Source organism: Colius striatus, chromosome 1 (genome assembly GCF_028858725.1).
Source record: "Colius striatus isolate bColStr4 chromosome 1, bColStr4.1.hap1, whole genome shotgun sequence".
NCBI lineage: Eukaryota > Metazoa > Chordata > Aves > Coliiformes > Coliidae > Colius > Colius striatus.
In genome coordinates this window covers 24,905,640-24,921,274 of record NC_084759.1, presented here as the reverse complement: position 1 = coordinate 24,921,274, position 15,635 = coordinate 24,905,640, and the positions used below count along the sequence as shown (strand labels likewise).

The following is a 15,635-nucleotide window of genomic DNA, read 5'->3' as shown; positions in this document are numbered from 1 at the left end:
AATCTCACTTCACCAAAAGACTGCAAGGAAACTCCAATTCTTGACATAACTGTGCAAAAGCTCTCAACATCTATTTCAGGGATTTCTGGTTGCTCTTTTTCTAAACAAATTCTCAATTTTCATTAATAAGATACCTTTCAAATTTAATTAAATTCATTAAATTCAGTAAGTGAGCCATGAAGAACAACTGAAAAATAACTCTATCACTCATTACATTTTCGTTGTAAAAAAAACCCAAGAGCTCATTACATTTTCTTATAAAGCCTGAAGAGCCACAGACACTCCAAGTTTTAGACATAATCATTTATTTAAAGGTTTTTCAAATTTCTGAACAAGCATCTTAATGATGACTATTAAATTCCTTTGCATAGCTAACAGAAAGAATGGGTAAACAGCCCCATTAGCTTTTAGAGAAAGGAGATGGTAAGAGCCAGTAATATTAAAAGTTGTAATCAAGAAGCTGAAGGAACAGTAAGTACTGATTTATTTCCCTTCACTGGCTTAGTTCTTTAAATAAAGGAGCAACAGAAGTGTTTAAAAAAAAACCTTAAAACATATGTCATTCATGTAGTCTACAAATGCTACAAGTCACAGTGTTTGCTCACATGGTTTGTTTTATTGACAAATATACAGGCAATTCTAAGTGTGACATGACAGGTCTACAACTTTCAAAACACACTACAGTAATTAAAGCTTACATCAGCCCCACAGCCCATGGATTCTTATATCCAAAGCTTTACAGAAATGTTGGTTTAACAAGTGAAACACATCTCAGTTATACTACCAGCACTATTTACCCTAGAGAAATAACTATATCTATATAGTAGTATAGAAATACTCAACTTCAGCTAATGTGGCAGTGATCAGTAAATTTAATCATCTTAGTATTACTCACAGAAGCTGAGACATGTCTGCCCTGCAGTGTTTCAGATTTGAAAACATGCACATGCAGTGTATGATCATTAAACCAATTTTCATCTTTAACAAGGGTTAAACATTGCTACGCTGCCCTTGTTTACTGGAGTTAAAAACCCACACAAAAGCTCAAAACTTACCAGTCTCTTTTTATTCAATACTTGTTCTAAAAGAGTAGGTCTTGCTGGGCGATCTCCAATGGATCCTGTTCTCTGTTTTGTAACAGAAACTGAACCTTCAACATTATCCTGCACATGAAAGAAAACACAAAAAAACCACAAAGAAAACACAGAAGTGAGATTATACACCCTGATATAGAATCATAGAATGGTAGGGGTTGGAAGGGACCTTTAGAGATCATCTAGTCCAACTCCCCTGCAGAAGCAGGGTCACCTACATCAGGTCACACAGGAATGTGTCCAGGCAGGTCTTGAAGACCTCCAAGGAAGGACATTCCACAGCCTCCCTGGACAGCCTGTGCCAGGGCTCCCTCACCTGAACAGTCAAATAGTTTTTTCTTATGTTTAAATGGAACTTTTTGTGTTCCAGCTTCATCCCATTACCCCTTGTCCTGTTGCTAACTACTATAGAAACAAAGGGATGTCCCAACCTCCTGACACCCACCATTTAGATATTTGTAAATGTTAATTAGATCTCCCCTCAGTCTCCTCTTCTCCAGACTAAACAGCCCCAGTTCCCTCAGCCTTTCCTCATATGAAAGATGTTCCAATTCCAATGGATATAATGATGCATTTACTTTTTTACCACAGAAAACCTCAAGAGTGAAGAACGTTTGTCTCACTGATCTGCAGAGAAAAACAACAGCATAAGAATGGAAACATCTATTCAAGAACTGGTCTCTTCTTTCCAAACTAGTTTCACTATTTCACCAGATATGGTTAAGTGATGCAGATGAGTTAGTCTTCTGAACTGCAAAACTATAACTAGTTAATGGTTTGAACTGATTTGATTTCTTTTCTTAAAAAATTAATTCACAACACCAGCTTGTGGAAGTATATGACATTTAACATTTACAACTAGGCAGGAAAGACAATAATATTTTTAATAGCAAAAGAAAACATTCTTCAGAATACTATTACAAACTTGTGAAAGGCAGAGGCAAGAGAGAGTAAGTTTCTTTGCAAGTTTCCTCTGTTCCCTTTGCAATCACTAGTCATGTGAATTCGACTTTCTTCTAACCACCTGGCTCTACAATCTCCTGTAGAGAAAATATTAATGGTTTTGAAAATTTCAATCAATGTTGACTCTTATGTGTCTTAAACTCACAACCTGCTGACACTTCCATTTACGCAAAGGGGTTCAAGAATGAACAACAAGAAGTATCCCTGTATCTTTCACTTCAAATCCTGTCCACAGAAGTGAAAAATGAAACTTCTACTAGAAATCTAATTCCGATCCCACAGGGCAACAGTATCTTGTGGAGTCTTCATAGCCACCACTGAAAAAAAGCACACTAAGTTCAGCACTAAACATCCTGCTTTCCTCTGCAAGTTCAGACCTTAATTTCACAACATTAAAAGCAACCTGCACTTGTAGGAACTGGGAGAAGCAAGCCCACTCTCTTCCAACATGCAATAATCACTATTTCACATTATGGATTGAAAAGTCTTAACCCATCATTACATGAAATGCAGCAATTTTACCCTTCTCCCATACCATCCCCTTTTCTGTACCAGCACACGTTTGTGTGGTCACATCATGAACTAAGCATGATAAATTAAAGTGAAAAGTATGCCAGCGTATCAATCTAGAAATCTCCCACTACTGAATACTATTTGCAGTTTCAGTTCTCTCATCTAAAAAATAAGTAGCTATTAGAATGCGAGAAGGTTCACAGAATGGCAACAAGGATGATAAAAGTATGCAACTTTTAACTTGGAAACAAATATGCCATGCCTTTTCACAGTGGAAACAACTTAGAGGAAAGTCTACAAAGTTAGCGTCCCAAAGAGAAGAGGTTCCCTGTGTCTTGTAGTGTAAACACTAACTGTCAAATCAAGTTAACAGCAACCAAGTTCAAAACCAAGAACATCACTCAAATCAGGTAGCAGACCTGAAGAAACTATCAGAATACAGTTGATGCTGAGAGTTAACAAGGGTTTAACAAGTCAGAGGAAGTACATGGAACAGACATCACTTGAAGTTATAAAACACACCTGAAAACTCACACCTATGTCAGCACATCCTCTGAGCTAAATGGGAAAGCTGGGAGACTATTCCCTAACAACATCACAAACATTTGCTTTTTTCTTATACACCTGCTTCATGGCAGCTTTTACAGATAGATAAAAAAAGATTCTTTGGTGTGACAACCAATGTGGATACTACAGTAACTAAAGGAAAAGTTTTTTGATGGCTAGTTTGCAGTTAGATCAGTTCCCAGTCCCACATCTCCAGAGACAGTTGTGCTGACAAAAAAAGGGTTGCTTTTAACAGGAGCAACAGGTAAGGTTTTTCTCCTCTTGCAACCACTATTTTATTTTGTCTCTTCGAGCAAAACTAGTTGGTATCTTCAAAAATAAAACCACTTCCCTCTTTCTAGTTCATTTAAACACAAAGTTTTAAGTGTTGTATCTCAGTACAAGCAATGACCAGGAATTGTATTATCCTGGATAAGTCACAAACTGTGAAAAAAAGAAACAAATCTAAAAAGCTGAACATCAGCATCAGTTCTCTCACTGATAGTGCTTCCCCATCTTAATGATACACCTAAGTTTGCAAAAGTATGAACTATTATTGGTACGAATATTTAACTGTCATTAAATATGAAAAAAAAAAAATCAAGAAATATCTGGAAAAAAACTTACACACCTTATTTTTATAAACGATACGATATGATATGATACCCAACGGCCACTGTAACTTTAAACCCCCACATTTCAGTATCAACTGGGCAGGAAGGCTGACATCTCTCTGAAGTCTATACTTTCACCTTTCCTCCTGTGAAATTAACACACGCTGCAGAACAAAGCACCTTTCAGCAAAATTTTTTCCCGCCCTTCTAGTATAGCTGTAACTGTTACAAGCTGTATCAGAGGAGGAAAGGGAACGGGAGGGTTGCTCTGTCAGCAGCGGAAGCGCGAGCTCTAGGCCTGTCCCAGATGTCTTCCCTTCTTTCCCTCTGGACAGAGAGATCCCGTTCTGACAGAAACCGCCATTCCGTGGGAAGCCCACGCTCCCGACGGCCCTCACCACAGCCCCCGGTTCTCCCTCGAACCCCCGGCGTGGCAACAGATCAGCCCACACATTGGCCTGGCCCCTGTCCTCCCGCGGCGCCTCACCTCTGCCCGCGCACCGCCCCCCGCGGCGGCCGCCCCGCCGCCCCCCAGGGCCTGGTCGCTCTTCTTGCGCTTGTACTTGTCCTTGTAAATCTTGTTGCGGTGGCGCTTGCACATCCAGGGCTTGCGCTGCTTCACCACCTGCGTGGTGGTCTCGCTGCAGCCCTGGTACGTGCAGCTCTTGCAGCCGCCTCCCGCCGCCGCCGTGTCGCCGCTCGAGGCCACCGTCGCCGCAGCCGTCGCATCCTCCTCCTCCAGCTCCTCCGGGCTAGCCGTGCTCTCGCCACCCGCCGCCTCGGCCTCCTCCCCCGCCTCGGCCTCGGCGTCGCCCGGGCCTCCCAGCTCGTAGAATAACATGAGGCCGCCGCTACCGGAGGGCGGCAGCGACGGATCGGTTCCCGGGAGCGGCAGCACTCCCCCCGCCGCCCCGGCCGGCGCCACCTCCTCGCCGCCGCACGGCTGCATCACGAGCAGCGCCAGCTGCGGCGGCGAGGAGGAGCCGGAGGCGGCGGCGGAGGAGGCAGCGGGGCTGACCCGCAGGGCGCCGGTACCTGAGCCCGCCGCGGCCGCGGCCCCCGCCGCCGCTGACCGCGTCCCCGAGCGCGCCGCGCATGTGCCCGCAGAAGGCGCACGCGCTCTGGCGGCCAGCCGGGGCAGAGGCTGCGCGCGCCACCCTGCCGGCGGCGCAGGCGCGAGGCGCGGGGGCGGGTCAGGCGGCCGCCATGTTGGGCGGGTGGGCTGGGCTGTGTTGTGAGGGAGCACCGGTCTTTAGTTCTTTTTTCTGCTGAGGTCTTACATTTTATTTTAAGAAAAATAAACCCCCAAACATGCAATGTAACTGTGGCTACCTTCGGTTTTCTCTCTGCTTTCTCTTATGACACACGCACTGGATTTCCTTCATTCCTGCACAGAAGTCTCACCCCCAGCTCCTCATCACCTACTGTTTACGTCTCTTCATTTTTCCTACCTCCTTTTTCTCCACGGGTTGTTGCCTTTCTCATTACGTGTGGTTAGTTCATCCCACGTTTAAGAACGGTAGTGATCCTAATTATTCCCTGGCAATTGAGCAGCTCACTTTTCTTGTCATTGAGGTAAATGATTATGCCATTCAGAGTTGTAGCCGTTTGTTTCCACCTTTGATGATGTAATACAGTTCTCCATCATTTGTCAAAGTAGCTAGTGATGTACAATCCTAGACAAATCCCAGTGAACTGAGTAACTTTGTCCTCATTGCCCTTAATTCCCTAGTCACTTTTAATATGGGCGAGATGACTCTCAGCTCTACTGTTTAAACTCAAAATGCAGACTGTTTTGTCAGTGGAGACTTCCTTTCCCCAGTCCTGCCTCAGTGTCTTCTTCACTTCTGCTACAATATGCTGGAATGACTCACAAGACCCTGTCTTTAGTACACAGCCTTGTATCTGTGCCAGTAGTAAAACATGTGGAAATCAGTTGTAGCCTTGTTCTCCTGGCTCTTACCTCTTTAGATATGAGTTCCTTGAAGCAGAGGTTGTCAGTAAATGTTAGAGGTTTTTTTCCACATTATAGTTCCACTGAAATAACTTTATTTCTTTTGCCTTAAATGGGTCTTGAAAGAATGCCTACTTAAAATTCTAAACGCTCCAGACATTAATTAAAATAAAATCCAACTTAATAATAAAAAACAATAGTATTTTTCTCCAACCACACTCACTGCATATGTCACATTATAACTAAAACACATATAAGAAATGGGAAGCTGATAACTTTAAAATCCCTTCCCCACCACTTCTCTGAAACCCTACTGAGGCAGCTAGGTTTGGCACAGTTAGACCAGCAGATTGAAGCAGTTCAAAGCTAAGCTACAAAATTCTGTCCCAAGTGAAGGTTTCCAAGCAAATGCTCTGCTGAAAACTCCCTCTCTTTTTGAAACAGCTGAATTCTGTTTCAGACACCCTCCTAATACATGGGGATCTCATTGAACAGTGTGCCTGGAAGCACACTTCATGTTTTCCTCACCTGAGGAAAAAAACAACAACAAAATACTCAGAAATATAGCCATACCTTACAAAGATATTGTGGTAGTTAATTAATTAGCAAATTGATTTGATACTTAATGAGCCTATTACTGGACTGCAATGTGAAGTATTATCCAATTCTTTTTACCTCAGTACCTTATAATCTGCTTGCTCGAGGGCAGAGAAACATAAACAGGAATTAAATTAGTGACAGCTAACAAATGAAACCCTTGCCATTGATTCCTTTCCCCTGTCCCCACCTGGTTTGGTCAGAAGGAAAGAAACATTGTGATGGAAAAGAGAAAAGTGTTAGTTTCCTTATGCTGCACTTCTGGCAGTCCCGCTCTTGGGGGATGAAGGTCATGTTGTTGAGAAAATTTTGTCACTAGTCTATACATCATTGTGATCCAGCCAGGAGCAGCTGCATGAGGTTTTGCCTTCCCAGGTACAATTAAGAGGAGATGCCAAATGTGATTATTGGAATCTAATAAGTTCATTTGTCCTTAGGCTGTCAGCTTGTTGTTTTAAATAGATTCTATAATTTTCTGCTGTCTTTAATTTGTGTTTGTGAAATAGTTCATTTTAATGTTCTAGATTTCTGTGCCAGTTCTTAATATCCAGTTCCTAATTGTCTTGGGAAACAACATGTATTAAAAAAAACAGATACAGGATAAGACTCAGGAAGGTAACCATCATTGGAGAGGCTGATTTACTTACAGACCAAGATAGTACAAATTGTTATAGCTGCAGTAATATTTTCAAATGGTGAACATTATGTCAGCATTTTCCTATGAGTTATTAATTCTGTTCAGTCAATATCTGTCTGTTTATCTGTCTGTCTAGCTCTCTATCTCTCTTTTACACAGAAGTGCATTTGCTGTTATCATGTGTTTTAAGAGCACAGGCCATACTAAGAACTTCTGTGACAAGTGGGACTATGAAATTCATATAGCCAGAGTTGTGATATCTCTATAAAAAAACGTAATCTAAATGCGAATTATTTTGTGACCTTGTTGCTCCGTTATAAAATGAAAAGGTTGAGTCAGGAAGAGCATTTGTGTTTTTAAAATAACTGTGAAAGGTACCTGAAAGGTACTTGAAAGATACAAGGAAATGAAGACTGCTGGAGGAAGCTGAGATCTAATAAATTTTTAAGCACATCTCTTTAGGAGCACAGAATTTGATGAGGGAATCAAAATGCGAGCATCAAGAGCAGTTTTACTACTTTATTGTACCTCTTACTGCTTACCAGTCTGCCCATTTATTCCTCCTACCTGCTCCTGGGGTTCAAGTAAAATTGAACGGTGGAAATTGAACAGTCATGGAAAGACTCAAAAGCTCAGTAACCTCAAAACAGATCTCCCCTCAAAGGAAGGCAAAGTGCAGAGGGATCAACGTGCTCACTGATAGGAATTTCCAGGTGACAAAGTCTTACCCTGAATAGCAAAGCAAATGACTTCAAGTTACTGTAGTCAGTTTGCTAAAACCTGGCTTTCAGATAAATGTAGAAAAGTTGGATACCTAACTTTATCAAATCTTACAAACCCTTTTTACATTGTTCAAGAATTTCTGTTTGCCAACAAGCCTAGAAATTCAGAAACTTATTTTGCTTTACGAAATACAGACAAATTTATTTTTGCAAATCATGGAAATAAAACAATTCTAAATAAACCATAAGTTTGGTTTGTGTTATGGGTATAGTGTATGTATGCACAAAATGGCCATCAGAAGTGCATTTCTGTAGCCAGACCTTTCTTGTTTTGCATGGCTACCTTTGTCCCATGACAACAGATAAATAAGTCTACTGAAGGTAAGTCTCCACTCTCATCTGTTTTCATTTAATTAAACATAAATTAGGTGGCTTATAAATAAAAATAGCATGACCAGTACAATAAACCCAATTAAAAATAGTTGAATAAAAGTGTGCAGGACATAGACCTTGAACCCCACATTGGATGGTTATTAGCCCCATACTTTCAACAGCTTTAATTACTGGAACACTTCTAAATCTCAGAACAGTATTTCTTTGATGCCATTTTCAGTTGCTGAAGTAGGCCTTATCTAGATTTTGTTACTCTAGGTGATTTCTAGATGGTTGTTGGACCTGGGAGTTGACAACAAACTAACCATGAGCCAGCAATGTGCCCTTGTGGCCAAGAAGGCCAGTGGCATCCTGGGATGCATGAAGAAGAATGTGGCCAGCAGGTCAAGGGAGGTTCTTCTCCCCCTCTACTCTGCCCTGGTGAGGCCTCATCGGGAGTCCTGTGTCCAGTTCTGTGCTCCTCAGCTCAAGAGGGACAGAGAAATTCTGGAGAGAGTCCGATGCAGGGCCAGCAAGATGATCAGGGGACTGGAACTCCCTTATGATGAAAGGCTGCAGGAACTGGGGCTGTTTAGTCTGGAGAAGAGGAGACTGCAGGAGGATGTTATTAATATTTGTAAATACCGAAATGGTGGATACCAGGAGGTTGGGGCATTATTTTTTTTTCTGTTATATCCAGTAACAGGATAAGGGGTAATGGGATGAAGCTGGAACATAAAAAGTTCCATTTAAATTTAAGGAAAAACTGTTTCGCTGAGAGGATGATGGAGCCCTGGCACAGGCTGCCCAGAGGGATTGTGGAGTCTCCTTCCTTGCAGGTCTTTGAGACCCACCTGGACATGTTCCTATCTGACCTGATCTAGATGGACTTGCTTTAGTAGGGGAGTTGGACTAGATGATCTCTAAAGGTCCCTTCCAACCCCTATCATTCTATGATTCTATGATTGCTTTTAGCACCTGGGCAGAGTCCATGTCATTCTGAATGTTGCCCCACTACATAGAGCGAGCATCCTTGAATGTATCCTCTGAGATGTTTCCTATTCTGTGTGAGTCATGATATCTTTGTGGTATGGAGCAGTTACCACCTTTGCAGAAGTCAGTATCTGCTAATTCCAGTTATTACTGTTTCACAGATTGATTCCTTCTCAATCTAAATCATTAGATTCAGGCTTACCTTAAGACAACGTCTCTGTCCTTATAGCCAAGGAAGCCTGAGTAACAGAGAAAGAAATTACTTACCATAACAAAGGTAGACATAGTCACTCTGCTTAATCAGGCAGTAAACATAATTAATGGGACAAATTTTCAAAAAAAACCTGTAATGAGCTCAGTTTTAGCCTATGAAATATTCTCTTCTAGAGGAAACAGGGAGAGCCTTGCTTATTAAGAAACTTAAAACTAGATGGAAGCAAAGCTCTAGATAAGAGACGCAATCCTCTGTTGGCAGGAAAATACGTCAGATTAGCTGCTCCGTCCATCGCTAACATCTGTGACTGCCAAATAGAAGCCAGGAATACCCGTATCTGAATGTCAGCATCTTTTCCTTTTTTTTTTTTTTTGGTAACAATTGGTAAAGTTGCTCATGTTTTTTGACCTTCATGCTGACATTCTTTCAATGATATAAGGGAGTCACACCTTGCGGTCTTTTCTACTGCAGAGTTACTTAGACGGTTTGTGTTCTGAGTAGTTTTTTCTCACTTTAGTCAAGCAGTGAAGTTTTTACTGTATAGTTCTCATAAGTAGGTTTCATTTCAAGCACAAGTTTGAAGATTTGTTTCTGGCATAGTTATCTGGACAGCAAAATGTATATTTTCTATTTTTGGCTTAATGCCACACATTTTTCGCATGTATTAATGAAAGGTGTTAGTCTTTCTGAAAGATGTATTTCACACTTGAGAATGGCTCTAACCCATTAACAGGGATTTCTTGAACTGGAGCTATTTTTGCACAATTTTCTATCACCCCGTTGAAGCTGTGAAATAGCAACTTTGCCAATTCTTCTACACTATCACAAGGTTTTTGGTTTGTTTTTCAATATGAAGTTTAGGATATTTATTTTGATTTGTTCTGTTTAAGCAGCATTCTTAAAAAAGTAGGAGAATCACAGACCCTGAGTCTTCTTTGTACTGCAGTGATGGAGGGTGCACACATTCTTGGAGAAAGGGAAGGACAGAGAAGCAGAATGTTCCTGACATAGGAAAGTCAAAATACCCAGGTTTATGAAATTGCATGTTAAGAACTGTCCATGAATAAGATTTATAAGCTCTTCATTTGCTAGCTCACTCTTCCCCTTTACAGAAAGTCAAGGAAAAAGCAGTTGAATTCATGGTTTTAAACTCTTTTGTTATATTCGGCTAAATAACTTATTCCTGTTCTCTTTGAAATCCATGGCAAATACAAGTGCAAAGGGAGTTCATATAGTAGAACTCCAGTATGATCAGATTCAGACTATCTAATATCAAAAGAGACTCATTTCTGCAGGAGAGAGGGGGAGGAATTAGCACTCTGCAGGACTGAAGCATGGTGCGATTCTCAGAAAATAATGAGTCTGTCCCTAAGAAGCTACTTCGTCTCACCTTTCTCAGGCTGATGTTTCAAGACTTGTATATTCAGGAATAAGAAAAAACATTTTCTACAAGTATGCTGTCATCGTTCTGTGTGCATACAGCTTATTCTCTGCATTTCATCTTGACAACCTAATTTGGACCTGAATGTCTGCGTACAAACAACTGGGGTTTACAGCCTATTTGGTAGTCCTTGGGGACCTACCTGTTTTCCAAATCATTCTATTAAAGCTGGATGTTTAAACAGTTTAATTCTGGAGAAGTTAGGGCCCAGACTTCCAGCTGGATTAAGTTAGTTCCAAATACAGGAACCTGAGGTCTCAGAGAGGTTAAAATAGAGTCATTACTTAGCCATCAGAGCATTGCTCATATATCTTAGTTCCCATTGTCTTTATTCTTCTCTTTCAGAGGTCTAGGGCCAGCTCCTTGGCTAGTTACTAGATGCCCTGGGTCTGCCACTTCACATGGAACATGTTTTTAAACATTCAGTGTATTTGTCCCATCATGCAACCTCACCTCAAACATTCACATTTATTTACAGTCTTCTTACCACATTGGCCTTGCAGCTACATACATGTGATGCAAGTATTTTTGGAGACATACCACAGGATTTCTTGTACTTCAGCATCAGAAGCCATTTTTAGGAGGGAAGAGAGCTCCATGTGTATTTTTCAGAAGCTTTTTGTAAACCCAGAAGTCCCTGTAACCTACCTACCCTGTTTGATGAGGCACATCTGTTTCTGCATAATTCTTATCCACTCCAGCCAGGAGGATAAATGTAGTGATTCATGGGCTGAACTTGTCCTAGTTGGAGTCAATATCTTGTATTGTTCAGTAGGCACTAAGAGTCTGTCCAGATTCTGGTCATTATTTGAGAAGCAGCTATTGGCATACAGAAAACTGGAAGTTAATTTGGTCAATGCAGACTTAATGACTATGCTGAATTAATGCTACTGGCTGTATATTCTGGTACAGGAAAATTAGTGAAGATTGTTATGTTGCTTTCTACATTGCAGATAATCAACTTCAGATCCAGATTTTTTTCCAAGGAGAACCAGATATTCATGGAGCTTTGTGAAGGAGTTGCCCTGTTACTTCAAGTCATAGCACTCAGAGAAGATCACCTCCTTAAGGAAGCAGAGCACAGTGTTCCCCTTTAAGCAGTGTGACCCAAACTGCTGCAGATTTTCAGTAACTCTCTTCAGCATGGGAAAGCAAAGCTCTTTGGCTGCAGTGGTGGAGTACTGTAGAGTAGTTTTTATGAGTTCACAATATATAATAAACATTATGAATAGTACAGAGTGACTTGCAGAAAAATATGATTCCTCATTACCCTAAAGGAGAAAATAAGTTGTTGGGTCTGCCACTCTCCAGTGAAAGGTAGAGGGATTAATGGACAGGAAACATGAGAAAAGTGCTGAGGGGTCTTGGCATATGAAAATGTTGAGAGAAGTAAGGACAAGTCCTCCCTAAGGATTTCACATATGTAGTTAAGAAGTTTATTTCATGGTCAAAATAGGTGGATTTAACAAATTGTTAGCATTCAACATTCTTTTTTATACTGTTTCACAAGCAGTCTTTTAGCTGTCTGGGCCACACAGCATTAGACTCTCCTGATCATCTGAAATGTGTGTGGGAAGGGAAGTGAAGGGAAGGGAAGGGAAGGGAAGGAAAGGAAAGGAAAGGAAAGGAAAGGAAAGGAAAGGAAAGGAAAGGAAAGGAAAGGAAAGGAAAGGAAAGGAAAGGAAAGGAAAGGAAAGGAAAGGAAAGGAAAGGATGCAAACAAGACTTTCCTGCCCTCCACTTCCAGTTTTCTAGACCATTTTTGTTCATGCTGTGCAGCATTGGGCATTTAAATTGTTGAAAGCACAGTAGGGAACTTAAACTGCAATTTGAGCATGGTCAGACCACTGGGGAATTTTGCTTAGCTCCCAATATATTAACATAAGGATAATGATGGCACCCTCTTTTTAACAGAATTGTTTGTATAAGTGTTCCTCCTTATATTGTAGTTGTGGTAGAATGCTATGAGTTAAAGAAAATGGTTGCTGCAGTATTAGTTTCCTATTATAAATTATTCTTCACAAAAGGGTTTTAGTAATGTGTGAAAGTTCACTAAAGACCTGCTAATTCTTGCTCAGGTCCTTTTTCTCAGTCAAGAATTACAAGTCATGTTTAAAAACATGTAAAAGTCTGAAAATTGTAAACATGTTCCTTTTTGCTTCCCTTTGACACTGCCAGTCCACCAAGAGCTTCCTCTGCACTTCTTTACCTTGAAATGAGGAAGGCCAGCAGCTTCAGGCCAGTAGTTTGAGGATAAAGCTAATTGACATTCTGGAGTGTAAGGAGTACACAGATGCAGATTTTAGACTTCATTAGTGGTGATGAAAAATGCAAATGCTGTGGTTCAGACTGTAAACACAAACTGGAAGTTTAGCTCATTGTGCTTCTCTGAAACTGCCTGTATTGCAAAAGGTTTTTATATGCAGAGAATCTAGACGTTACAGCATTCCCTGTTGTCTATTTCAAATAGGCACTATTGGTTTGAAAAAACAGTATAATGAAGTGAACCTATGCCTATAGATTTGTTTAGTATGAAGGACTGCTAATTGCCAAATTCAAGTCTGGTTCAAAGTCTGGGCAGCCACACCAAAATTAGTGAGAAAGAAATCAACCCCTCCAATTTCCACATAGCTATGTACATACCACTGAAAGCAGAATTTGGACCTACAAGCAGTTTATTTGTTGACAATTTCTTCCACAACTTGACTTGGGGCTTACTGCCAAGGAAATCACAAAGCCTTTGCTTACTGACATGGTGTCTGGAAGACACATCTTACTTGTAGAAAGAAAGAAAAATATTAACACAAAACCAGTCACCACTACTGACTGCAATGATATCCCTGAAGGCTAATAATTTATTTTACTGCATTTAGTTGTCCTAGTTTGCTCATGACCTGGATCTCTTGGTATAGGGGTAAGCTTGTCAGATGTTCACAATGGCGTGACCAATTGCAGCTGTGTTTGACTCATTTCCACTGGCATCAGATGTGAGCTTGTATATAATATCCTTAATTTCTTTGTAGCTTGCTGACAGGCAAGACAGCCAACACTACTTAGTGTATGTATTAAAGTAATCCATGAGAATTGTTCTTTCACCCACGTCTAGCCTTGTTAGTCTTATCTGCTTCTTTACTCCCACATAATAAAGTGATTGTACTTCGAGTAATGGTCTTTCAAGCATGTCCTAGTAAGGCAGATCCACAAAACTTTTGATCTTTCAACAGTTTATAACAAATACATCATCCTGTTACTTTACAAGTGTAGAACACCAAGGAAAGAGGACCTAGACTGCTAGTACTGAGACGTTGTTAAACTTTCTAAAAATTTGAGACAGTAATTCAATTACACAAGACATGCTGCATTGTTTAGTGCCAAATGATTATAAAGACAAATTAAACACAGGGTGGAAGATTGGTGGACAAATAACCAAGACTAATTGCAGTCACTGTGGAAAAAAAGATTAAATAGTAATTATAAAAATGTATACCATACCTAAACCTGCATAGCATGTATAGGAGTTCATTTTTCAAATAGGAAAAACAGTGAGAAAAATTATGTAGAAAAAGAGATTGATAGTTCAAAACAAGAATATATTAGATGGTTAAAAAGGACAGTCTAAATCCATCCAAGTGAACAGCTTTAGCTTAGAGCCAGTGTTGGCACAGTAGTGAAGTCAGGGCAGGATCTATGATTAGAAAAATGGTATGTAATGAAAAATAGGTGAGGAACAATATACAGTCATGAAATACAGAAAAAATGCTAAAGAATTTTAGGAAAGGAAAAGGAGAAGCTGAAAATTATTAGAAAATAAATTCTTCTTAGTCCCACTACTAAAGGAAGATATGAAGGGGAAAAAAAGTTAACTCATTGGACAATATACATTTTTTTTCCTATCCTAAGAAGAAATTAAAAGTATTTTCCAGTTCCATAGCATCTGCAAAATAAAAAATTATTAAAGCTATAGACCTATACAATTTTTACCCAGAGACTTGAGGAGCTGGCCAGGTGGACCTCTTGTCCATTGAAACTGAGTTTTGACAAATCTTGAAACATCATAGGTGTTCCAAGAGACAGGAAGACTCTTATTGCTGCAGCCATGTTCCAAAGACAGGGATGATGGCTCAAAGTAGTATACAATGCTTATTCAGAGGTAACTCACAGGTATTTAAATCTTCAGGAGTGAAGACTAGGCATGAGTTATAGCTATTAAGTAGTTGGATATAAAAAAATATACATAAATGTTGATGAAGATTCTTTTCAGCAGGAAATAGGCCTTTTAAAGCAAGCCATTGTGGTTTGATTTTGGTTTTTTTTTTTTAAGTTGTATTTTACGATAGTATGTTTGAGAAAATTCAAAAAGTACAAAAGTACGAAATTTAGGCTTTAGTAAGAAATTTGGCTGCATACCAGTCCATCCTGGTAAAGATCAATCAGTATTGTATATAAGCAGTAAAGGAACAGTAAGAAAATAATCTGGGAACTGATGTTTTAAACAGATTCCGGTTGATGAATTGTCCACATAGAGTCATAATTGAATATGAATGTCTGTAGTGGGATTTTATGTAGAGTTGTACCAATCCTGATATTTTTCAACATTTGAATTAATGATGTGGAATTAAATGCAAAGAGCTGATGAAATTTGCACACCCTATGAAGATAAATGGTATGGTAAATCACAGTGAGGCTGTGGCTGTGTCCATGGCACCCTCAAAAAAGCCAGTTTACCGCAATACAAAGCTAAAAACATGAAATGCAGACTTACAGAATGGTGAACTTTACTGCAAGAACATGGTTCTGAAAATGATTTAAAGGTCACAATGTACAAGCATCTTACTAAAAACTCCCACTGTGATGTTCAAGTAAAAATGTCACTTTCAATACTCACAGTTAGGGAGATGAGTTCGTTTTCCTGTAGAACACTGGTGAAACTTGATTCTGAAGTACTATTAACAAGTCTAGATTTTATGATTTAAAA

At 40.0% G+C, this 15,635-nt stretch overlaps 1 protein-coding gene across 1 annotated transcript in view; it reads right to left on the bottom strand.

The window, feature by feature from the left end:
* RFXAP (regulatory factor X associated protein) overlaps nt 1-15,635 on the bottom strand; it is a 36,368-nt gene that overhangs the window by 5,514 nt on the left and 15,219 nt on the right. Inside the window, exons 3-4 of the mRNA XM_061994329.1 lie at nt 4,218-4,957; nt 1,056-1,163 (exon numbers count right to left, since the gene is read on the bottom strand). Coding sequence (XP_061850313.1) covers nt 1,056-1,163; nt 4,218-4,957 — 848 coding nt within the window. The remainder of the gene's footprint in view (nt 1-1,055; nt 1,164-4,217; nt 4,958-15,635) is intronic.